Below are 25,354 nucleotides of genomic sequence, written 5' to 3'. Positions count from 1 at the left end.
TAAACAGCTGCACCTACAGCCGTCATGTAATTACCCAGCTTCTCCAGCTGATGAGCGAAAAGAAGGAGACGCTGAATGGTGGAGGTGAGAAATAAGAAACCTCCCCAAAGGAAGTAGACTCATTTACAAACTCTGTGTAAGATCCTACAACTCCCTCTTTAACCTCCATGTAAATGGTCATCTTCGCACCACCACAACACATCTATCCAACAGAAGAAAAAGCACAAAGCCATGAATCATTTCACTTATAGCATGTAAGCATGAGTGTTTCAATAAGGTCCACTACTGGTGTGCCGCCAGGGCCTCTACTGCCCACTAGTGGCTTCATGCATGTGCTGCATGAGGGAGAGAGATGGCACACGGTTCTGACTTGATTCCTCCAATTTGAATTTAATTTGAAAGATTGTGACAGCGAATGACTCACATGTTTAAATGCAGCAGCAACAAGAACTTTTTTAATGTCAGGTTTTAAAATAAATTTCTTGCAAGACATGGACTTGTTTTCAAGACTATGTTTGTCATTGTTGCACGTTTTTATAATTGCTTGTTTGTCAGTATGTCGAAGACAATATAATAAAAAAAAATCTGCAAAATGATATTAGATTTTTTTATTTATATGTGTGTGTGTGTGTGTGTGTGTGTGTGGCAAACTCGCACCAAACCACAGAACAGAGCCCCTCCGAAATGTGTAACAATAGCAGGTTGGAAACCAAACGGGAGACTGGTATTAAGCCAAGAGTGAAACAGATGAGAATGATTAGATAACAGATCAAAAGCCTTTTAAGGGACACGTGTTTGTTCATCTATGAAGCACTTATAACACATAAAACAGACGTCAACCTTTTACAGAAAAAAGAGGCCAATAAAGGACCTCTTGTTTTACTTCTGAGGCAAACCTGGCTTGTTGTTTGTATTTTGTATTTTTCGCCTTTTGTCTCGGGCGAGTCTCATCCTTCGTTTTGTCTGTAGATTGCGTCTGATTGCAAACATGCAGGGTTATCAGATGAAAGATAAAATGGAAAGGGTGTAAAGCAGTTCCCACCTGAAAGGTGACACGTATGTACAGCAAGATTAAAGACTTGCAACAGTTTCCATCAGTATCACTTTGAAGGTTAGGTGGGTAAAGTTAAGAAATGTCTTCAATACACTTCCTTTGAAAACCTCTTCAGCGCAATAACAATGTACATGTTATGTCTAGAGCATATATTTTAGTAATATATAAAAGCTAAGCATTATCACTAAAGAAACTCTTAAAAATTGTTATCTGAGATCTGTCTGTATAAAGCTTACAAATCAAAACAGTCCTGAAACACTTTGTGGTGATTAAACACTAAAATGCTAATAACAATAATCACCACAATCAACAAAGTTTTTCTTGACAATTACTACACATTATTTGCTGCCTTGTCTAAAGCACTTTATCACCTGGATGTTGAAAAACATTCCCTCACTCAAATTATGAAATCTTACCCTCCCTCGTCTTATTTTCTTTGTACAGTGCATCTGTAAGATTAGCCCACCCTGCTGTCAAGAACAAAAGTGTGTGTGTGTGTGTGTGTGTGTGTGAGGTCCTGCACTAATGACGACCTAAAACTTCATCCCATCACAGACTGGCCTGTGGCCTCTGTGCTCCTCATGCAGATATAAATGTGGCCGGTGTGCCAATCACAACCTGACAACATGTGCTGGACATGTGGAATACACTTTCAGTACAAACACAATGATCTCACACTCAGACAAGGCACTTACACTCACTCTGGTGCACACATACACAGAGTTGTGTGTGTGTGTGTGTGTGTGTGTGTGTGTGTGTGTGCTAAAGAACAGATGTATGTCCACACATAAAAACGCTCAAGGGATGAAGGTGCAATCTTCCCCCTGTGCTTAAATGGGAACCACATTTGGGTTGAGGTAGACTTGGTAAAGTAAGTCCTTCCACTCATTATTTGGGATGACCCATGCTACCCTGAGGGTGAGGGGAACGCAAGGCAGCTCTCTGCTCGTCGGCCCTTTGAATGTGGCCTCCAAACCGGAGCGGTTAGCAATTAAATAAACACAGGGGGAGATTTGTTCCCGCCGTCACTTGCGTTAGCCAAAAAGCAACCTGCCGAGCCAAGCCTGAGTCAGTCTAAGGTACCATTAAATGGCAGGGAATCCTTCGCCTGGAGCCAAAGAACCTGGCAGCTGAAATTGCAGAGGTTCCCAACCACCAATACCACCAACACATACGGCTAATGTGCTTCCCCGGACAATCTGCCCACAAAAGCTCTCTGGGGAAAAATTACAGCACAGTATCAACATAACTTTGCCATTAAATTGTACACATACCACACGCACTAGGCCATTCTCCCAAAATATGGCAGTGCCTTGGCTGTGCAAACAAAATGTAGTCAAATCACAACATCCTCCTTTAGAGCAGGTAATCCAGTGAGGTAATACTGAACAGTGGTCACAGTAACAGCTACATAATGGCCGATACTTCAAATGATTAATGAACTATTTCTACACACTGTCACCTAGTGCTCCTGTAACTTTTACAGTTATAATGTAGGATTTTCCACATAATTCTCATGAGGAACATAAAACAGTGCAGCAGAAACACCAGTTATGTAAAAGGCTACTTTCAATGACTACATCTGTCATTTCGTCATGCATTATAAACTGCAGAACAAAACTTAATGAACATTTAATATATGTCATAGGATTTACATTAAAGACAACAAAATTGTAATCACACAACATTAAGGTTTATAATAATTATTAAAGTTGTATAATAATGTTTTCAACATAGTTAGAGTGGACATTTATATAATATATTATATTGAAAGAAATCAACACCAACATTGTATGAGTTCCTCCTTCTTCCAACCTTCCACAAACTTTCATGAAAAATGAGTATGAGGAGTTTATGTATAATCCTGCTAACAAATAAATGCAGATGAAAACATAACCTCTTTGTCGGAGGTAATAATAGGTTGTATGATATTAGGGAATCTGAGGTCAGAGAGCATCACACGAAAACCCTTAATGAAGCCATAAAGGACAGTAATAAGGCCAATCCCTTCAAAGAACACACACAGTCTATAAAGTGATTGTTTCCAAGTGTTGTGTCATCTAGCTTTACAGACAGTGGTGGGAAAGAACCAGTGAAATCATACCTCCCTGGATTTTTCTCCCCCTGGATGTGATCCGGGTCTGCAGATGAGCAGAGCAGAATGAACTACACCTCACTCTTGCATCATACTGGGCTTCTCAAGGTGCTCCTATCACACAGAGTCTTTGGTGGGTGAACATGTGCGTGTGTGCACAAAGGCGTCTTCGATACGACCTGTCATTGGCCAAGCAGGCTCGCTCAAAATCTTTATCTCTGGATTTAAAACATTTATTTTAATTACATTCATTTATTATCTATTTCCACTATAGCATGACATGGCTGCTACCTTAAGGAAAGAGGGTGCAGTTTAGAGTTTGCTACACTGACGTCAGGCGTTTTCAACCACCTGGTTGGGTTCTATTTAGAGTTACATAGCTCTCCAAGTCTCAACAGTGATGTTTAGATGAGATATTTTCAGATGGTCTCTTCTGGAAGGGATTCATATCAGGGTTAATCACCTGAAGACGAACTAAAATATTTGTGCAATGAATGAAAATACGAGGGAGGGAGGGAGGGAGGGAGGGAGAGGGAGAGGGAGAGAGAGAGAGAGGAGAGAAATATCCATCTATCCCCTCTTTAAAACCAAATTCAAACTACCCTGTGCCTTCCACCTTAAAAGTTAGATGCAAACGTTGCTTGATTAAAAACAAAACACTCATCCACTGCAGTCATCTGTTCTTTCATCAACTTTGCTGTCAGCAAAATACCTGCAGTCTAATTTGTTGTCAGAGGAGAGTGTTGGCGCCAATGTTGTGCTAAACAGGCGATACTCGAGTCGATCAAACTTTCTCCCTTACCATTTTGAGCTAAAATCACCCCAAAGAAACATAAGATCCCACAAACACACAGAGTCAGGATCATTTGATCCACTGAGCAGTGGGGTAGATGATTCTTAATGTACCGTGATATCCCCTTACACAACAGACAGAAAATCATCTACAAATGAGTCAATATGGTCCATGGTACTGTCATAACGATGTTATAACCTTAATCACATACTCCTCAAACACAATGTCGTGAACTGTATTCAAATACATTTTCAAAAATCTTGCTTTAATCTGTTTCCTCTGAGCGAAACCAAGAAATACGACTTCGATGTCGAATCTAAAAGTGCAATGACCTGCCTCTCTGTCGATGTGCTCTGCATATAATTATGTTGTATATGAAATCATTCAATACATATTACAGGGTAAATGCAAATGAGAATATACTTTTGTTTTGACAGGCAGTTAAAATACGTGGACATATGTCCTCAATAGTATGCTACAGAAGTCATTGGGCCACAACAAGTAGAGCTGTCGATCTTCCACAACCTGAGAGTTGTGTGATTAGTGCAGTGAGCAGCAAGACCCTGGTTATAACTCCTGGACCACCTCCGGTTTCTTTCAAATAAAATACACCCAAAATAATCTTTAAAAAAGCTGCTCTACCTGTGCTGTGATTCATCAGCCATGATCACCTTAATAAGTTATTAAGTACTTTTTAAATGTACCATGAAGATTTTAGTCCACACACTGTGCACAAGAGTATGGAATGGCAAACCTTGATCACATTAAACTTTTGTCTTATTCATTAACTATGACAAGTGAAAATGCTAAATCCAACCAAAACTGCGAAAACACAGAGCCTCTGCCACTGACTTTCTGATGTAGAGCCTCTCCTGCTAACTGTCACCATTAAACATTTGTTCCAGATGAGATCATTCAATTCCATAATCTGACAACAAAGATCAATGGTTGCAGCTTTTCACAATATGTAAAAGTTTTAATTTTTTAAATTCTGGACAAAATAAGCCATAGTAATGTGTCATTTTCTATTTTTGATAAAACCAAATTTATTTTAGTCGTAGTCAAATTTAAACAAAAAGATGAGGACACGCAGCATACCTGTATGTAAATAGCGAGATTAAGGAAACATTGCTGTTACTCTACTTAAAGAGCAGCAAGACCAAAGACCACTACTGCGAGTGTAAAGAGTGATCCCTCCATCATTTATCGCTCTCAATCATTCACAACATCAAACATCACTCAGCTAATCTGGTGGTCACACGACAAGACGATGTTCTCATTCCTCCGGTGACACAATACTCGTTTGAATATCACATCATGACTCTGGAAAACACTACTCACTACTGCCAGCCTCATTTTCAAACAGAGCAAATCAAACAAACAATAAATCAATCCACAACTGTGACCATGCTGACTCTCTGCTGAGTGTCATCATTAGTACGGTTTATTTGCTCACCGAGCCGTTTCTGAGAGCAGCAGCAGGCAGGGGGCTGAGCTCTGCGGTGAAGCTGCTGATGTCACTGCGTTACAGCAGTAAGTGCCCTGCTCCTCTCAGCTCTGCTGTTTATTTGGAAGTCATTAGTGCTGCCCAACTTGGCCCCCGCTGAGGCAGAATCAAATCACTGATCTAATTATTAGCCAGAAATGAAGACCCATTATGGTAGCAAAGGCTGTTTAGTTTTTTTAAGCAGCTGGCTTACAAAGTCAAACAATGACATGGCAACTAACACACAATTAAAGAATAATCAGGCTGGGAGACAAAGTGCTTTACAAACACTCCCATTACCAAAAGGTCACAAACTGAGTCAATGCAGCAACCATGTTTTTGTTGTATAAAGGGTGCATGAATAACACCTTAAATCCCTGAAGAGCAAAATAATGGAAACAACACAAATGACAATTACGAAGACAAACAACAGTCTGATGAAAGCATCAGGTTTTCCTTTTACGCAACAGGAGCTTGACATTATATACTAAATAAAGTTTGTTATCATTATTTATTGTTATTATTGGCAGAGATAGGGACGAAGCAAACATTTAGATTTAAAGAGAAGGTAAACATCACAATAAATTTCCCTTCATAGATGCCTTTTGTTGATACTGCTTACTAATATGTATGCACATGGGAATGAAAATCTCAGCTTTATGTGCAAGTTTCACTTATTGCATATATACAACTTTTGTTATTCCTGTTTTTACATATGATGCATTGTACAATGTCCTTGGGTGAAAGGCACCGTGAAATAAAATGTATTATTATTATTAATGTCACACCAAAAATAGAGATCCATTTTTCTTAGCTCCAGGTCTCAGACAAAACCAGAGTGCACATGTGGTCAGACCTGTTGCAGTCCCTAAATGAAAACATCTCTTGGATCCATCTAAAATTTGTTCCAGACCCTCTCTTCAAATCCCAATGAAGGTCTGTTTCTCTCCAGTCGCGGATATACAAATTATGTGGCTGTGACTGTGTTCTCCGTGAAGACTGGAGAAATACCAAGCAGCCAGAAGTATTTGATCAAGTATAGGAAAAAAGAGGTCAGTACATGGAAAAGGCCGCAGTTGTTGGTTCACCTGAGAACACATCTGCTAGAGCTGTCAGAGGTCTGGATGTGGAGACAAGTACATGGAATGAATGGTCTTGATTCATTTGAATTGTTAATGAACTCTGAGGAGCTGATTTAGTTAATCCAGAAACTCCTGCTGAACTTTGTTTATTGGATTGATCCTACCCAAGCACATCACACCTGATTAGGCTGTGAGAACATCGATATACAAAACAGATTTATGCTATATTTACCTCTGCAAGGCTGTTTTCACCATTGTCTGTTTGTTTATCAGGATTATGCTAAAACTGCTGGAAAGATTTCCACCAAACTTGGAAGAAGGATGGGACATCGGCCAAGAATTCAACAAGTCAACAACAATTCAGATGAAGCCCTTAAAAATCTGCCTCAAACTCTTGCGGCCTCTTTCAAAAGAAGCTGTTTTCACAAGCTAGACGCCCCGCTGTCTGTCACCCACAAGTACAAGACATGGACTGATGTCATGTTCTAATCTGAGAAATATCAATAGCAATAAAGTGAGATAATGTTGACATTTCATGGTGGGGAGGGAGAAAAATGCAGATACAAGTCATTTCAGTCGGTATGTGCTGGAGTATTTTCTGCAACATTTAATGTGGAAATGAAAATATACATAATGTAAGAATTATAAAAAACCTGATGACAGAACATTTTGAGCTAATTTTAACCATCATTTGTTTTCACTGGCAAGTAAGATTGGAACAACGTCAGTATGCGATGGATCAATGTGCGGCAAGACTGAAGTCAAGGTTGGGGCCTGCTTGCTCATTTCTACGTTTCAGTCCATTGAGATGCAGTTAAGATTGAGAGGGGAGTGACTGGGGGCTTTGGGTTCGTCTCTAAACCTCTGGAAAGGGTCATCTATCTTGCTGACCCCATCCGGAATTGTCTCCCGAAAAAGGAAATGACTGCAACCTCCACTGCACTTGTGTCATGAGCTCCACTTGGGCAGCCAAACTACAAAGAGCTTAAACTATTTATAGGAAAACACAGCTACAGAACAGTGATCGGGGGGGAAAGGAACCCCACAAGACGGAAAGCGGTCGGGCTCCAAGGTTACGCATCAACTGTCAAGGTCAACAAGGAGCTTTACCTATTTTTCCTGCTTTATAACTAATACATTTTTCCTGACTCTCAGAAAAATATTAGAACATCCTCTTTTCACATTGTAGATTTTGATATTTAATACAAGTAAGAAACATACAGTAAATTCATTGAACTATATCCTCCTATAACTTAAAACATAAAAACTGGATTAACTACCAAAGAGAGCTTAGGTGACCTTCTGGGTGTATAGAGCAGCAGACCCTAAACAGACCGAACCATATATCAAATAAAGTCTTAGTATTAATAAAGGCTGTATTAAAAACAACTGCCATTCTGTTGTTCTGTAATGGAATGTCAAATCAGTTTCTAATTGCTATTTTCTAAGTATTTGTAAATCACTATAGTATTAAGAATCAAAATGTTTTATCAGTATATTTGAGGCGTTTCATCAGTGAAAGTGCAGAGCTGAAGCAACATACTATATGTTTTGTGATTGGAAAGAAAAAATCTAAAAAGGCAGATTACCTTTGCCTGACAGACGATGAAAAATATAGTCTGATACAGAAATATAAATATACTACCTTTCTTTATGATGATATTTAAAATACTATTTTGTAATTGTTATTGATTGGCCCCAATAAAGAGTAACATGACAAAGAAAAATCTTATTTCAGAGTTGATTAAAAGCTTGTATAGTTCTGTTTTGGGCCAATGCTTTCCAGCTACATTTAAGCCAAAAGTATATCTGCAGTTTAAGAATCTACACCTGCACATGTTTTATATCAAACACTAGGGATCCAATATCTGTAACACTACTCAACTCAAGGACTGATGAAGAGAGGCACAAAAGAACAAATGGCATGAGATGAGACAGGGAGGTAAAGACAAGCTGTGGAAGGTCAGAGGCCTGTTGGCCCTGTGATTTTTGCCAGGGGTCTTATGAAGCTGAATCTTACCCATAAATTGCAGATTTTGAATTATAGAGCTGATTAAAATAACAACAGGTGGCAAGGAGTTTTTTAGACCATTATAGAAATAAAGGGTTGAGTTCTCATCAGATTTATACTTATGGGTTGAGGAGTAGTGACAGAAAGGGCCAAAATCATTTCCCTTCTTGCTTACTTGCAGTGGAGCTGGTCTAACTCTCAGTTACAGTTCTCCCTTCACCCACTCGGGTTCTTATTATTGGAAACACTGACATCAAGCTGAAAAAACAAGAAGAAAAACACACCAGTCGGAGCATTAGAGCAATGATCCGTCTCCAGTTCAATACAGTAACAGGAGAGTGGGCTAAAACAATCAGCTTTCTTCACTTTCTCCTCCTTTCTCCCATTGGCGTCGACCAAAATCAAACATCTGCCGTCCTTTCCCAGCAGAAGGGAAGGTTGTCTGTTTCCACGGCAAGATCACTCCGTTATACAACCTCTGGACTTGGTTGGGTACAACTGCTCAGACAGGATATTACAAGAGAGTGCAACACCTTCTTTTCCCGACTGGAAGCTGGTCGCCAAGATAGAAACAGACAATAACTGGTACATGAGAAAATCCAGATGAGGTTTCGAAGCCAATAAAACCATTTTAACTTTATTAATCCCTCTGTTGAAATGTATAACTTTGTTGCTCTTTCACTCAGAATGGCAGATTTAATTGGCCCACTCATGACTGAAGCTCTGAGCTGTGTATTCTGGGTCAAAGTTGACTGACCATGGAGAGAGAAATATCAAGTCTAGAGTCTAGCCACTCCTTCTGAAGTGTCTTTGACAACATCACTCGTCATCTAATGTCAGCCTCACCACTTCTTTATTTCCCCCAGCAGTTATGTTTATACCCCTGTCCAGTTGTTTGTCGGTTGGCTTGTTTGTTTTATAGCATAATTACACAAAAAACAGATTTCTACAAAAGTTGGTGTAATGATGGGACATGGGACAGGAAAGAACCTATTACATTCTGGCACAAATTCTGAAGAAGGGGCGGATCCGTGAATTTGCTATCACTTTCTTTCACATTGCAGAAGATTAGTGACACCTCCCACCTTAGCGAAGGCGTCTCTCAGTGTAGTGATTGCTGTGGGCTAAATTATCCCTTCTTTTATCAACCTACAGTTGATAGAGGTGTTTCTCTCCCTGCTTGTCAGAAGAGAAGTTGATCAACAAATGCATGTTCTGTCCTAACTTAATCACATTTAAATATGAAGTTTCATGAAAAAAATCCAAAATGATTTCAAGCTTGATTGATCAGAATATTCCCCACATTGTATACCGGATGGATAAGTGATGGTACAAGTGTGCATCCCCTCTGTAAACAAACACTCTCTGGTCTATAAACTGCCATAATCTTCTAAAAGAGCGATGCATTAAAATATCTAATTGTTCACCAGTTGACAAATGATCGTACACAAGTGTAACGTCTCAAGTAGCAGATTTTTGAGCTGGAAAACCGCCTGGAATGATGCACGGCATTCTGTGTAGCACTTTGTATCTGTGATAGAGGCTATTAATGGACTAGTGAGAGGCATTTAGCCAGAAATAAGTCACAACGCCATTAGCTAGAGTAGATTCAGTTTCTAGAACACAAAACTCTAACACTGCAAAATTCAATGACTTTTAGAACCATGAAGTATCACTTTGGTACTGGACATGGTCGTGACAGAAATGTAAGGTCACTTGCTCTACTAATGGTAATTTGTGTGTGTGTGTATGTGTGTGTGTGTGTGTGTGTGTGTAACCATTTTGTCAGTGGTTTGAGGGAGTATCACTGTTCAGCAAAGTTACATGAGGCAAGTCGTTCCATTGCAGGACAAAAACGTCTGATTGCTTTCACACTACCATATGTAATGGGTCTGGAATGTTTTTGACCAATATGTCCAAAAACACACATGCACATTAAAACTTTACCATTCTGTTCCTCCAGCTCATTGCCAATCTCCTGGCCCATTATCTTCTGTCGACTGATGACAGCTGCTAGTGCATCCAGGCCTGCATCCTGGGCTGAGAAGAGAGGGACATTTTTTTTTTTTTTTTAAATCACACATTTGAATTGGACACAGAGACAGAAATTATGTCAAGAAGAAATAAAGAAATTCCATATATGTGTATACATGGCCAATAAAGATGATTTTGATTATGTAATGCCAGAAAACAACAGAGAAAATATAATCAAAGAAAATGGTCAACATGACCAAAAGACATAGTGCACAAGAATCAGTTGTAGTAGGTAATGCTGCAATCATTTTTTTTTTATTCAATTGCAAGAAGGGAGCAATTACAGCATACTCTGCTGGTGATATAATAAAGCAACTATTTAAGAAACAGGGATGACAGGCTGTTGGGGTCCAGCTCAACGCCACATGTTAGTCATTCAGTACTTTACCCCACTCAGACTTACTCCTGTTATTATAACTGTGGTAGACCAAGGTGGAGAGGAAAAACAGGAGAGGAGAGAAAAGAAAAGCTGCGGCCTCTGTAGGTTTCCAAGTTTGACACACTCTCTACCACAGGATTCTTTTTACAACCACAGGTTCGGGAACTAACCATTACCCAACTCCCTCAGAAATCCCACAGGGGACTCAAAATCAGAGTGGTTCAGTTTCACTGTCTGACAGGAATCTCTGATCCCGAATCGACAGTAACCAGAGTCATAGCGGAGACATAGCAATGAAGTGTCACATGGAGTCAGGTGAACTAACGTCTGGATGTTCAACTCATATCAGAGCATGAGAAAAGGAAAAAGTAGACAAGGGCTTACAATATGTCTTCCAGATGACCGCCTTTTATATGTTAGCATAGATCTAGGCCAATACAGCTGAGTTCATGTCTGGTGTAGAATACACTATTTATATCTGCCTTATGTTTATAAATGTAGGACTGTCATGCCGTATATATTGATGACATAAATGCTGTATAAGGGCAAATATGCGACAAATATTACCCCACTGATGGAGGATAATGTTAGAGCTATAGATGTTTTCCATACACATACTTGCTGTTTGATGTTGATTAAGGAAGATTTCTGAAAGACAATTTTTTATAAGAAAATATAATACATTTTGGCTGGTATGAAACAATTTGTCATTACCTTGAATGATTTGTTGTTGCTGTTGTTTGATTTCTCCAAAGGTCAGCCCTCTGGTCTCCTCCGATTCGTTGACCAGCCAGGGGTTAGCTGCAACACGCCCACTCCCTCCTGCACCTCCAGCCATCAATGTTGACCTGTGAAACATCATCATATCCATACTTTGTTTCAAAAATGTTTTACACAGCTCATTAAGTTTATTTTCTAATATCCGGACTTAAATAAAAATTGATTTTGGAGATGATGAAATTATTATTCCTCCTCAAAACGCAGAGCAAATGCTGTTAAAGTTTCAAAGACAAATCACCCAACAGTGTATAGCAGCTGAAAGTGGATTTTAAAAGTGCTCTCTTTGTCTGTCAATCACCGTTCCAATGCACAAGTCTAAAACACTCATCATGCATCAGTTAGATTTGCCTATAGAAGTAAACACTTCTGGCTTCGACTGGGGTAAAATACACATCTGTGTAACTTATACAGCAAACACATCTGTATGGAGCATGTTCCCTTTTTCAATCTTGTACTCTTTTATATCAACAAAAGCCTTCAGATCACAGGAATACTATTTATTTGTTCATTTTGTCTTTTAAGTTTTTGAATGATTGAAAATTACCAGGTTAGCTTGCGCAGTGTGTAAACAGTGCATGTAAATCTGTCACAGGAACGTGGGCTGCTGGGGAGGTTTCGCTCTGATGAAGTGACAGACCAGAGAACCCTCTGCACTGTGCTGTGAAGTGCTAATCACTGCTGTGTGGTTTGAAAACTATTCTTCTCCTAATAGCTTAAAGCTGTGCTTCTGACCCCCTCCTGCGGCTGTCTGGTGTTGATGGGTTCAGGGTTTCTGTGTGAGGCTGGATTTAACCAAGTCGGCTGAGAGGGAAGGGGAGGAAAAGTGACCAGAGCCGCAGAAGTCTTATCAGTGACTGTTGAAATAATTTATTCATCCATTTACTATACTGCTTCAACTTTCATTTAGGGTTGAGGGGAGGAAATCTGTGTCTGTCACAGCCAGACTGAACAGCAGCTGCACCAAGAGAAATACTACCGGTGGTTGGTGGCCATCCATAAAGATTTTACTATTCAGCAGGAAGTCAGGATTCACTAGGGTTCAGGACTCACACCCACATTCCCAACCCATCAGCTCCAATCTGTATCTTCGGAGAAACCCTGGTAGGAATTAACTACTCGCCTAATGCCTACAGGCAATTTAAAGTCACCAGTTTATCTAACCTGCCTGTCCTTGGACTATGGAAGGAAGCGGGAGTAAATATATAACACAGGACAACATGTAATCCTGATACCCCTGAAATAACATTAAATAACACTACTTTAAGTAGGTTTCTTGAGGTTAAATAATAAGCTTGCATAGATCAGTGATATAAACAAACAAATTGAAAACCTAAAAGCTATTGAATGTTGTTCTTTTGCTTAGCTCCTGTCTTTTTTGTGCATAAAACAGCTTTTAGCTCAGCCCAACCCCTGCATCTCACAGTGTGAATACTGTGAATACTTCACGCTGCTTTTGAGGTGGTCAGTAAAGCATTGTGAGACCTTACACAGTTTGCTGAGCCTGATACCATCAGAGGAGTAGGTGAAACAAGGCGTTTGGTGTAATCTCTCTGACATGTTTGATTACTATGACGCTGTGTGCCAGGCCTCCACTTCCTCTATGCAAGTTCCCAGTGTGTGAAGATCCAATTAACCAGTGAGTGGGGAATGCCAAAACCAGTCAGGCACATCTCTTGGCAGCCACAAAGCACTAGACTGCCGCCATCGGAGCCTGAGCAGCCGAGTCCTGACTGAGTGACTTGGACAGGCGAGATTCAACTAATTACAACAATTTCCACTGCAATTGAATACAAAGGATAGGTTGGTGAATATCTGAGGAAAGGTCTGTCAGAGAAGCGACAGGGTTAATGGAGCCTTCAAATCTAGGCGCCATGTTCTTTTTACTTAGTCTGAAATGGAGATGCTTAAAACACATTGTTTTCAGGTTAGATTTACGTCCCCTCTGCTACCTCCATCTCTTTTCCACTACTGAAAATGCTCACAAAATAAGAGAGCAGCTTAGATTATCCAAGCATGGCCAATCCACCCCCCTCACACATTCTGTCAAAAACAGAGCACACAAAGACCACACAGTGGGAATGGGTCCTACCCACAAATCTAAATTACCCACCACATATCAATATAAAATTTAGGTCACAATGAGCAAACTAAAAACCATACGACCACATAATTACAGTATGCCAAGCTTATTTATTAGCTGATATCATCTGAGATTTTCTTTCTTTCTACAGAGCCTTTAATGTTATCGGGTGTGTGGTCTGTAAAAAGATGAAAGTCTGTGGAAAACACAGCTAAGCAGATTAATCCAAAAACCAAAGCTTGTGAACGATGTCAGGGAGGCAGTCTCGTTTCAAGGCCTCAATGAAAGCGGTGCCCCACACTCGGCTGATCAGATCAAAACGCTTGGTTTAGTTCTACTGTCATTTCAGTTACTGCTCAAACATAATCTGTTTCTCTCTGCATTGAAAAAACAAAACACTCATTTATAGCACAAAACATAAATAGACAAAATTTCCTCTTCCTGTCTAAACAGATATTACCTATCCATACACAAAGAAATGCCCTTTCTGCTGCCAGAGGTTCTTTAAAGCTGTTACCCAAACACATAACATGATGAAGAGGGTTACAGTCGTGGCATCCAGCTCCTTGGTTATATCTATAACAATGACTGCAAATAAAGATGGATGACATGACAGCTCCCAAAAGTGAAGCCAAAACATCTCAATCACCCTCAGGCGACCGGCTGCAGTTAAGGTCATGAACACTGTCTCCTCCAAGTTATCAGTTTGGACAAAGGCCTTTATTACACTTGTAATACAGTGTTTTTTAGAAAAAATGGTTTCTGTCATTGTAGATCATTCTTATCCCACTGATGAAGGGACAGTGTTTCTTTTGTATATGTTTGATTTTTATTTTGTTATTTGATGCAATAAAAAGGGGCTGAGAATTCATGATTGACAGCAGCATTTGATGTGCGATTCCAGGACATTTATTTCCAGGACACTAACTCTGACCATAACTATGACCACAACTTGCATAAACCCAACTATAACAGAAAGTTAAGCTAATTCTAAACTTGTGTCAAACAATGTGTCTCCATTTGAAACTTAATGGTTTAAGTTATGGAGAATTGCTTCGGGAAGAAAATCTGACTACAGATTCTCCACAACATGAGTAATTTACATTGACATTGATAAGCGCGCGCAAGTGTGTGTGTGTTTGTGTGTGTGTATGTGTGTCTGTGTGTAGGGGCCAAATGTGTGATCAACAGTGCGAAGCGAGCAAATCTCTTCATTAAGAATTAGCTATGAAGTTAAGCGCCTTGTCAAAATGGCAGACAGACAGACTTCCTTCCAAGTGATAGCACAGGAAGAGGTCATGGCACATGGGTCATACCGGATGTGCAAAGACTTTCACACAAAGTGAGTGAACAGCGGCATTTCATCAAAGCAGAAAACAGAGCCTATGACCTTTCTGGTCAAGGAGATAGACAAGAGAATGAGGATTCATTATTTTTAATTGGGCAATCAGTGCTAGATTTTATTTTTTAAACAGACAGGAAATACTGTTCAACAGTGACAGATATGGGCAAATATTCCAGGAGTTTCAGAGAGAACTGAAAACTTGTTATAATAGCCCCTTTTTTTTGACAAACTTCTGTTTATGTGCAGAATTTCAGACTGCAACTTTGAATTTCTGTCAAGTGCTTTATAATTCCACTTAATAACAGCAGATAATGCTTTGTGAGATCTGTGCATACTGGTTGTTCCTCTTATCTCAGATAAAATGTTCTGCCTATATCTAAATACCTGGAAGGTTCTGGCTCTGTGATGTCTCCCTTGAAGGTGGCATTGAGCTGCTTCTCTCTGGTTAGCAGGTCATCAATGAGGTTCTGTCTCCTGTCAGCTTCTGACTGCATTCTGAAGAGGTCGTGTTAAGGTCATGCAAAAGGTCAACATCACTTACAAAACCTTCCTAAGAGGAAACTCTTCAGGTGTTGGGGAGTAGACATATTCTAAAACACTCTGATGCACTCTATAGGAATACAACTGCTACTGCAAGTGAGAGAAACCTCCATCCCAACATGTAATTATGGTCTGCGGTTGAAGAGTCAGAAGAATCTTTCTTCTTCACCAAATTGACCTCAATAGAAAGTGTCAAGAGGTCCAAGAAAGATGTGAATTTGAAAGGATCTAGACAACTACAGTAGTGCTGATAAAATCTCTTTGCAGTTACACTGTTTGTTTATAATCAGTTAATCTATAACACTTAGAAGATATGAACAGTGACATACTAAATGCTGTAGGCCTTCAATTCAAGGTCAGGGTTTACTGACAAATACAGTATCTCACCTCCAAAGTTGTATATAGGAAACATTTACCATTAATTACATACCGGGAAATTAAATATTGTTGACATAAAAATAAAAAGTCAAGACATTAAAATAAGAAATTAATAAAAAATAATGACTTGTTTGAATATAAATTATATTTAAACATTAGTAAATTGAGTCTCTGGGCATGGGTGATTTTTAGCTTTCTAAGACATTTGTTGGGTAGTGAATTTTCTTGGTCCATTTCACAATAAGGAGATTTAGTAATGATGTTATGAACAAGAAATTAAATACGTTTGTTTCTCATCAGATTAAATGAGAATAAATCTATATTGGATGATTTAAAGCTCCTCAAATTTCAAGGGTTTGGGAGTCATGTCACAAGCCTATGTCGACTATTGTTGACATGGGTCTGCCGTGGTGAAACTACAATAGTGCATTCCCTTATATTTTACAGGAATTTTCTCCTTCCTTTCATTAAAAATGTTCCAGTGTATCCTATGCTAAAGGAGATCAGATGTGAAGCATTGAGGCTCCTTTTCTTATCATGTATGGAATTCAAGCTCCACCATTCTTTTCGAAAAAGAGGATACATGCGTCGAGATGACGAAGCTCGCAACAAGCCCTCTTTGAGCTGGGCAATATTCTGTTTCAGCTTCTGCAGTGACGCCCGTAGCGTCATGTTGATCTGAAAAGACAAGATATAGACACTGACTGACTGAACGAAAACAAAATGTGTAGACAGTGGTCTTTTCAGTTGAACTTTGTGAATGAAACACCTCACCTTTGCAGTGTTCCCCCCTGTTCTCTGCTGCCTGTTCCGCTCATGAACATTTTCTGCGATTTCCTGCGCCAGGCGACAAGTAGCGTCGTAGTTCTGTAACCTACAAGTGAATGAACGGACCAGAGGTGTCATGAAAACAGAGCCATCACTGTCTTAGGACATGCAAACACAATAATAAATCAGGAGGCAAGTAGGTGATTCATGTAGAGAAAAGAAGGAGTGAATCTCTGGTCAATGGGTCTGCTCAAGGGGAAGACGTATGTGTTTCCTAATATTGTGCAACCTATAAATACAAGACATGTGTCTTATCTTGTAGATGAATGCAGTTGATACACGCCAGCTCAATAAATCAATGATAAGCTGATACTTCATTAAGCATCTGAAAGAAGCTGAGGGAGCAAACCTGAAGTTTGGGCTACACTATCTTAGTCTTTCTAATATGCAGCGCTGTTGGATTAAATGTGTGGAGTTGTTCGTTTTGTCAGAAACAACCTCAGAGAGACTCTAGTAATGTTACTAAGTTTTAACATGAAGAGAAGACATTAAAACAATTATAAAAATCACGACTTTTCTTTGTCCCGGTCCGTTACAACACAAGATGAGTGTGTAATGTCTTGTTGAAGCCGGAAGCTAACGTTAGCCTTAATGTCTATGGGGAAGAGCTAGCTCCTACTTGCTAACAGGCTAGAGAAAGAGTAGCTTCCAGGGCTATACACGTCGTTTCAAGTGGTGAATGTTACAGTCGAGTCAACGAATCACAGCGTTTGATAGCCTCACGTACCATAGATCCTGAGACATTGTGATACAAGTTGTTTAGAGAAAACCCAGCTGGTTCGAGCATCCGACACAAGCCACCAGCTGACTGTCGCTTGTTTGGGTGTGACGTCACTACGGCAAGGCGAGAGAATCATGTGACTCCAGGGTCGCGTTTTTTTAAAGGTTTGCAAGAAACTTTAAAATAGATCTTTTAATGTGTTTACTTGCTTTCATTACTTAAAGTATACACGATTTTCATACAGATATAATATAATCCAAAACAAACAAAATTATATTTAAAAAAACAATTAAAGCCAGAATGTTTTATATACAAATACAATAAAATGTGTAAATTAAATTTTGTTCTGTTTTTTTTTTTTTTTGCGGCAGGTATATCATTTTGTGAGCTTCTTTGACTGGTATAAAATTATTGTAATTTAAGAGCTATTAGAAGGATGTGAGGGGATGTGTTGGCCTGCAGTTATTTGAATTTGATTGATTATTTGCTTTCTAAATTAATTTCTTGTGAAAGAGGGGCAGATAACATAAGAGTGTTCTTCTTTCTGCTCCTTTTCATTCAAGATTTGAGATTCTATGTTTGCATTTAAATAGTTTTGTTTGGTCAGTGAATTAAATAAACGTACAAAATAATTAAAAAATAAATATAAAAATATAAAAATAAATAAATATTGAATCATGTTAGTGGTTGTATATTCAGGGACGATTATATAATCAACCAACAAATAAGGGGGTAACAACTCAACCTCCCTGGTGGAGGTAAAAAAGATTGATGCTTTATAGAAGAAATTCAAGTCAAACACAACTGCACCTCTGACATTCAGTTAAAAAAGGAACTCATATTTTTAATACATTAATGAGCCTTTAAAAACTTGAACATGTGATTTAACTGACAAGCCTATGCTATCACAGAAATGTAAACACGTAAATCATCTCTGTAGAGACTCGAACTCAACGAGAGGACAGTTCATAATGAATGGCGGTCAAGACAAGCAGACACATTCTACTCCTCCTTTTCTTTGAAATTAGTCAACCTCTAAGAATTAGCATTCATTTTTGTTTAAAAGCCACTGAGCAACATGGCAGGTTTCACAGAAAATAAAAATAAACAGGTACATTCCTATAAACACTCCTCAGAATGTGTCTTCATAGACTGAACTGTATATAGTTTTAATATATATAAGTACGTATTTATATTGTCCTGGCCTCTATGGAAATTAATGTGAAGGAATGACAGCATGCTCCCTCCACTCATGGGGGCCTGACAGTTTGTTTTTCAACCTGATTACATGTGAAGCCCACATATGAGATAAGTATGAGTGGAGGTTTTATGTTTCACAACCAAACAGTAGTCATGTTTGGATCAAAACAAATATCTGTTGTGTAGAATAATAAGCTGTGGAAGACTTCTCGGAATAGTTTCATTTGGCATTTCGATGCCATACCTGCAGCAGGTTCACAGAAAGAGCAACATGATTACACCCCTCGGATCGACTACATTATTCCGATCAATGCATGTTTTGATAAACTTTGCTATAAAAAAAATTAAGTTTTAAATACAGTATTAAGCAATGTGTTAACACCAATATGAACCAAGTGAATGTTCTGTGTGTAACATCAAGGGGGGAAACAGTTATTAACATTGTTGTGAGTGTGAGGTTATTTAAAGGACATTTGACGTCATGTGTTTTTGAAAGAGGTCAGAATTAGATGCTGTGTGCTGTTGGGAAGTTAAAACAGGAAAATCAGTGGAACTGTTCCCTCTCTGTGAATCACCACAAACAAACCATGCTCGTCTCACATGGCCACAGCCCACAGGCTTATATAAAGCCCTGATCCTCACTGTGTGCAATAGATACCAGGGGACGCATTACCTTCAAACCTGCTCTTCTTTGAAGAATAAGTCTGGACATGATTCACATTTCGAGAACACCAGAATTCTCCAATTGTGGAAATATGAATTCGGTCTCAGTCCACACGTCCTCTGACCAAGACTTGGACTGTATCATAGGAGGTAGAACCAGGCAAAGATCTCACTCCTATTACAGCCCAGAGGAAAACAAGAACTATGGTGTGCAGACGCAGACAGAAGAAACTTATCTAAGACCTCGCTCCAGGTATGTTTTTGCTTTTACTTAAAAGTTGTGCTTCTATTTTTTAAGTCCAGATCATGTTAGTTAGTAGAGCAGGAAAAAATGTTTTGTAATGTTGGTGCAAGATAGATCATGGCACAACACATGAACTGACACAAAAGAGTATAAGTACTATTGAATACATCATTAACATTATCAACTTCTCAACAGGTCTTTTTACAGTTATGAGACGTCAGAGCCTTGCAGCAACTTTGACTTGGGAAACTTCAACAGGTCCAGTCCTCTGAGACAGAAAACAAGTTCCCTACAACTACATAGAAAGGAAAATAAAGACAGGGATGGAGCTGGTGTTCGAGTCACTGCCAAGAAGTCCAAGTCTAAACCAAACAAGGTGTCACCCTCTGGAGAACTTAATGGTACTGAAATAACATGTTATAATGACATGATATTTGAAAATTGCAAAAACACAAACAAACAGTGTTAATGAAAATTAACCGTATGTATGCATGTTTTGCTGGTATAGGCAGTAAAGGCAATCTCAAGTCAGTTTCGATGATAACCATCTCAGAGTCAGACAACTGGGAGATTAGTTCCAACTCGGGAATGAAGTATGGACAATTTGTGGACTGGGAGAAGATCGATCCTGAAGCTGCACAAAGATACCAGCAGATCCTGAGGAGTGAGCACCAGCAGCTGAAAACCATGGGCCGAGAGGGATTCTGGGCCATGCCACACACACTGAGGGCCAAGGCTTACTATCACATCATTCACAGCCTCAACTGCAGGTAAAGATAAGTCACACTGAACATCAGAAATTCAAAAACCTTTGCATAATCAGTTAATGAATTGTTTAAATTCACTTACGTCAAATCATCTGAATGTGGACTGCTGTGATATCTGTAGCAGGTCTATCACCTCAGACAGGGATGTTTACTATGATCTGAGCAAGAAGCTCTTTGGAGAACAGAAGATCAGCCCCCACCCAGTCCCAGAGTACATGGAGGGAGAAGAAATACCAAGGTACATTTTTGGGATAACATTTGTTCAAGCATTGTGGACATGTTGCTCTACTACATTTACAAAAACACTAAAAACATGACGATGAAAGATGTTGTTCCTTAAAATACATGTTTCACCAAGTGTTACAACAATTACAAAATATTTCCATAAACTCTCAAAACTGTGTCCCTTAGCAAAAATGTAATTATTGTGTTTTTGTGTTGAGTTGTTGTTCTTGCCGTATTTGTCAAATACTTTTACATACATCAAAACAAACTAAACTGTTAAAACCAGTTCAAATCAGGCATTAAATGACTTACATATAAAAATGTGTTTCGTATGTGTAGTGTTGGCAAATCTAATCTCCTCAAAGCAAAGTGTTGGTTAGAAGATCTTAGATTACAACTTGTAGCATATGGGGAGTTAGTAGCTCTGTAAGATAACTGGGGGCCAGACTTTACTGAGATTTAAAAGTTACTAAAGGAATCCTTAAATCAATCCTGGTTTTAACCGTCAGCCAATGAAGGAGGCAAGAATTGGAGCGATATGAGTGCTACACTTGGTGTTGTTTAAAATAAGAACTGCAGCTTTCTATACCAGCTGAAGACGAGAGACTGACGATTGACTGGTACATGTAAATAGTGCATTGCAGTAGTCCAGGCTTGAGAAGACAAAGGCATGAATGAGCTTTTCTAGGTCATGAAGAGACAGAGCTGATTTGTTTTTTGGCTACATGAACTTACATTTTTACATATCGTGCTATAATATCCACTTACCGTGTTTGCTCTTTCCTTGCAGATACTGTCTGAACAAAGCTGGGCTGAACTCTGTTAAGAAGATTCTTCTTTGCCTCGGGAAACACTTCCCAGACATGAATTTTTGCCCCATCCTGCCTGCGTTGGTCTCCCTCATCCTCCACTTTAGCCAGGATGAAGCTGAGTGTTTCTACAGTGTCTCCAGACTCATCTCTTACAATGACCCCAATAAGCGTTACATCGACCAGACCTTCCTCACCTACCGCGCCTCCTGTATGACCTTTGGAGACCTTGCGAACAGGTGTTGCCGCGGCATCCGTAAGCTCATCGCCAGCTCTCACCAAAACCTCTTTGAATTTTACTCGGACTGGATCATGTGGATTTTTGCTTACCTTCCCTTCACCTACGCCATCAGAGTGCTGGACGTCTACCTTCTGGAAGGCTACAAGGTCCTATACAGGTTTGCAGCTGCTGCTATTTCACAACAATCCTGACAACAATATGATTCCTCATGACATAACCACTACTTTACTTCATTTTGAAGGGTGGCATTGGCTCTGCTCAGCCTCTACAAAGTGTCCGTGTCCTCTCGAGTGGCCGACGTGGAGGACTTCAGAACCGACATGAAAAGTTTTGTGCAGAATGTTGCTCGCCACTGCACGGCGGAGAAGCTTCTGGAGCAGGCCTTCATGATCCCGATGGCCACGCGGAGAGAGCTCAACCTCCTGTTCAATGCCAACAAGGACTCTCTTATGCAGAAAGGTGTCAGCATCCACCAGAACAGGTTGGTTCATACAGAAACTGATTTAGAACAGGAGGGAGTAGTATCTTGTGATGACATGTATGTAGTGTGCAGAACTTTTTATGATAAATGGCATATTTGTGAAAATGCAAAAGCTATGTGTGATTTCAAATGTTCAAACAGATCCATTTCAAATCCCAGTTTCTCATATCATGACTATTTTGAACGTTCCCGAAGGCAGACGGTGGAGACAGTGGACTTCTCAAACTTCAGCTCCAGTGTTGTGACGGGAACTGAGATGAGAGTCGTCTGGGCCTGGATACCTGAGCGCTTTGCCCTTTTCAGTCCCATTAGGCTGTTCAGTACGGCTGAACACGGAAGAAGCCTTGCATCGTAAGTAACTTTTATTCAATGATATTCCCACTGAGAAACTATCAATGACACTAAAAGCTAGTGTAACAGACATGATTAATGACCTGAGGGGCCTCTTCCCTCGACTATTTTGTCATCCCATACTTTAATTAAATGAGGTCAGGTCACCATGGATCAATAACCACTGAACACCTTGTCGCAGCACTTTCCCAGCTCTAGTTACGCAACAGAAAGAGGCGCTGTGTTTTCACTATCAACATGTTTGCTTTGAGTGAGAATGTCAAGTGACTTACAGTTCAGTGGTGGCAAATGTTTATGTACACAACTGCCTGAAGTTGAAACCAATAATTCCTATACATGAGTGTTTATCCATCAATTTGTTTTTACACACTGTGTAGTAAATGAAAGCATAGAGAAAGTGATAAACCCATAAAAAAACTGTTTTAGTTTGAGTTTGTAAATCTCAAATTAAAAGATCTTAAATTTCAACCTTCCACCTTCTCTTCTTAATAATAACACAGCTTGACCGACATGGATTTCTAGGGGTCAATGCTGATATTAGGGACATTAGGATAATGTTGATCCCTATCGGACAGCAAATGTATAAATTAATAAATTAATAATAAATAAATATGTTGACAATGATTCCTAAGATGTTGTTTTCAAACATGATATTTTACAGTTTAAACAGCTTTATTATAAATATCGTAAACATGAATACATCTTTTCTTTAGTATTTATTTTGACAAATAAATATAAATACTGATTCCAAAATGTCCGCTAAAGCCTCATATCTACAGATTTCTATCGGCCAACTAAATAAGATAAAAAAATGTCTCTTAAAATAATATAGGCCCATAATAGTTTTATGAACTTGGTTTTGTTTTCAGTGAAGCTGCAATTGATTGGATGCTAAAAACAACACATATGTTTTCTCTCACATAGATTCTATTCACATGTGGAGGGACATGAACCAGCAGTGTTGATGATCAAAACTGTCGATGAAGAGGTAACACGAACATGTTGTTACACTTTAATCTTAGATTTGTATTTTAAATCCTGTAATGTTGCTGGCGATGATATTACATTTTATGTGGTGATAAAATATTCATATTTCTCATTTCACAGGTCTTTGGGGCCTTCATGTCAACAGACATGACAGAAAGAAGAAGACATGACCATGAGGGAGTTACATATTTTGGAACTGGGGAATGTTTTGTTTTTACGGTGAGACAAACTCCTGCAAATAAGATCATTACTTTATTCATAAAGTATGGTAACTGTAATTCACTGGAATGCCATCTAAACTGTAACCGAATGTCAAATAAGAAATAAGATTGCTCTTTCAGCTTCGTCCCAGCATGGAGCACTACCAGCAGACTATGATCAACATCATGACCAGAAGAGCATCCCCACAGCAGGTTCACATCAGCAACAGCACCTCCCCCCAGGTGTCCATAAGCGGCAACTCGCCAGTCACCTCCACCACAGCCGCCACAAATCTGACCTGTCCTGCCGGGACTCCCCAGGATCCCAGTTACCTGACGATTCCCTTCACCACCCTGTCAGAGGAGCCCCCAACTGCTAAAGAGCCAAAGAGACCCAAGGGACAACAAGCCTATATGTTCATAGCAGGAGACGACAGACAGCTCATTATTGGTATATCAGTTGATATTATCACACTAATAGAATACATAGGCCTCTAAGCTGTAAGTACTGATGTATTTATTTCTTCTTACAGGTGGTGATGGGGGCCATGCTCTTTGCCTGCAGGAAGACCTAGAGGGAGGATACACAGAGCATTGTGACACATTCAAGAGCATCCCACTCTGCAAGGGATATTTCAAGATCCAGTCCCTGGAAGTGTGGGGCATCCAGAACTCTATTTCCTTTTCTCACTGTTTTCCCTCTCAGTGAAGAAAAAAAAGAGAGAGAGATACACAGTAGTAACTGTGTAATTCTTGCATCTCAAAGCTGAACCAGTTTTTCTTGATGCTGTTTCATTGGACTGGATTTTTTTTATGTAATTGTCTTTATTTATTTTGAGAAATGCACATTTCTGCACATATTGAGAGGCAATGGAGGGAGATTTTACTTGACTTGATGTACGCAGGTCAAGTTCATTTGTATACAACTGAGCTTTACAAGTTTGCATACACAATGTTTCAAGGATGTATAAAGTGTAAGGAGTGAAGGAAACTGCACAAAAACAAACCCCCTCAGAGATGGAAGGATGAAACATGAAATGAAAACAAGGATGTTGTAAAATGTGATTTGCAGTGATGAAATTCTGAGTATTAGTGAGAATGTGCTGTATGAGCACAGCTAATATTAGCCATTTCAGATTCATTCATATTATACAAAAAGTCACATTTAAACATCTGTGCTGACCAGAACCTGTAAGCACACATTGCGGCAGTAGAACATGTTTTACTCTATCTGGATTTTCCTCCAATTTAGTCTATTGATTCTTGGTATTGATGGATACACTGCACCCTTTCTGGATGTATGTGTTTACGTTTGTGTCTTATTTGTAATTGTTTTGTAGTTTATCAGCATTTGATACAGAACTGAATGCGCCTTTTGATTAGTTGTCATCTTATGCATCATCTAACAACTTATAAGGCTATGTTACTTACTTTGAAACATTATATTTTTAATGTTTGATGGACTCAAATTTTTGCATGTATTTGCAATATACCGTATTAAAACCTATACTGCGTTTTAATGCTGTTGAAAGTGAGCTCTTGTGTTTGGGTTGGGCATCAGACTCAAAACCAACAAAGAT

General features: G+C 39.3%; 2 protein-coding genes across 2 annotated transcripts in view; one reads left to right on the top strand and one right to left on the bottom strand.

The window, feature by feature from the left end:
• The window catches only part of stx8 (syntaxin 8), a 38,967-nt gene extending 21,224 nt beyond the window's left edge, over positions 1-17,743 (bottom strand). The window contains exons 1-6 of the mRNA XM_020083640.2: positions 17,613-17,743; positions 16,832-16,931; positions 16,641-16,735; positions 15,524-15,634; positions 11,649-11,782; positions 10,469-10,561 (exon numbers count right to left, since the gene is read on the bottom strand). Of these exons, the coding sequence (XP_019939199.1) occupies positions 10,469-10,561; positions 11,649-11,782; positions 15,524-15,634; positions 16,641-16,735; positions 16,832-16,931; positions 17,613-17,629 (550 nt within the window). The 5' untranslated portion in view covers positions 17,630-17,743. The remainder of the gene's footprint in view (positions 1-10,468; positions 10,562-11,648; positions 11,783-15,523; positions 15,635-16,640; positions 16,736-16,831; positions 16,932-17,612) is intronic.
• Positions 17,744-19,440: 1,697 nt separating this feature from the next.
• Positions 19,441-25,294, top strand: LOC109627428 (TBC1 domain family member 24-like). Its single transcript, XM_020083947.2, has 11 exons — positions 19,441-19,722; positions 19,909-20,114; positions 20,222-20,483; positions 20,602-20,718; positions 21,496-21,912; positions 21,997-22,236; positions 22,432-22,587; positions 23,512-23,575; positions 23,695-23,793; positions 23,916-24,225; positions 24,308-25,294. Exons 1-11 carry the CDS (start codon positions 19,517-19,519, stop codon positions 24,481-24,483), a joined length of 2,253 nt encoding a protein of 750 aa, XP_019939506.1. The 5' UTR covers positions 19,441-19,516; the 3' UTR covers positions 24,484-25,294.
• The last annotated feature ends 60 nt before the right edge of the window (positions 25,295-25,354 follow it).

This window comes from Paralichthys olivaceus, chromosome 8 (genome assembly GCF_024713975.1).
Source record: "Paralichthys olivaceus isolate ysfri-2021 chromosome 8, ASM2471397v2, whole genome shotgun sequence".
In the NCBI taxonomy this organism is placed as follows: domain Eukaryota; kingdom Metazoa; phylum Chordata; class Actinopteri; order Pleuronectiformes; family Paralichthyidae; genus Paralichthys; species Paralichthys olivaceus.
This window is presented reverse-complemented; position numbering and strand designations above follow the sequence as displayed.

Bases quoted from the DNA above. Each gene is read 5' to 3' on its own strand.
- LOC109627428 (XM_020083947.2), top strand. From the start codon at position 19,517: ATGATTCACATTTCGAGAACACCAGAATTCTCCAATTGTGGAAATATG. The intron at 20,115-20,221 runs GTACTGAAATAA...TTGCTGGTATAG, and splicing joins ACCCTCTGGAGAACTTAATG to GCAGTAAAGGCAATCTCAAG. The intron at 22,237-22,431 runs GTTGGTTCATAC...ACGTTCCCGAAG, and splicing joins GTCAGCATCCACCAGAACAG to GCAGACGGTGGAGACAGTGG.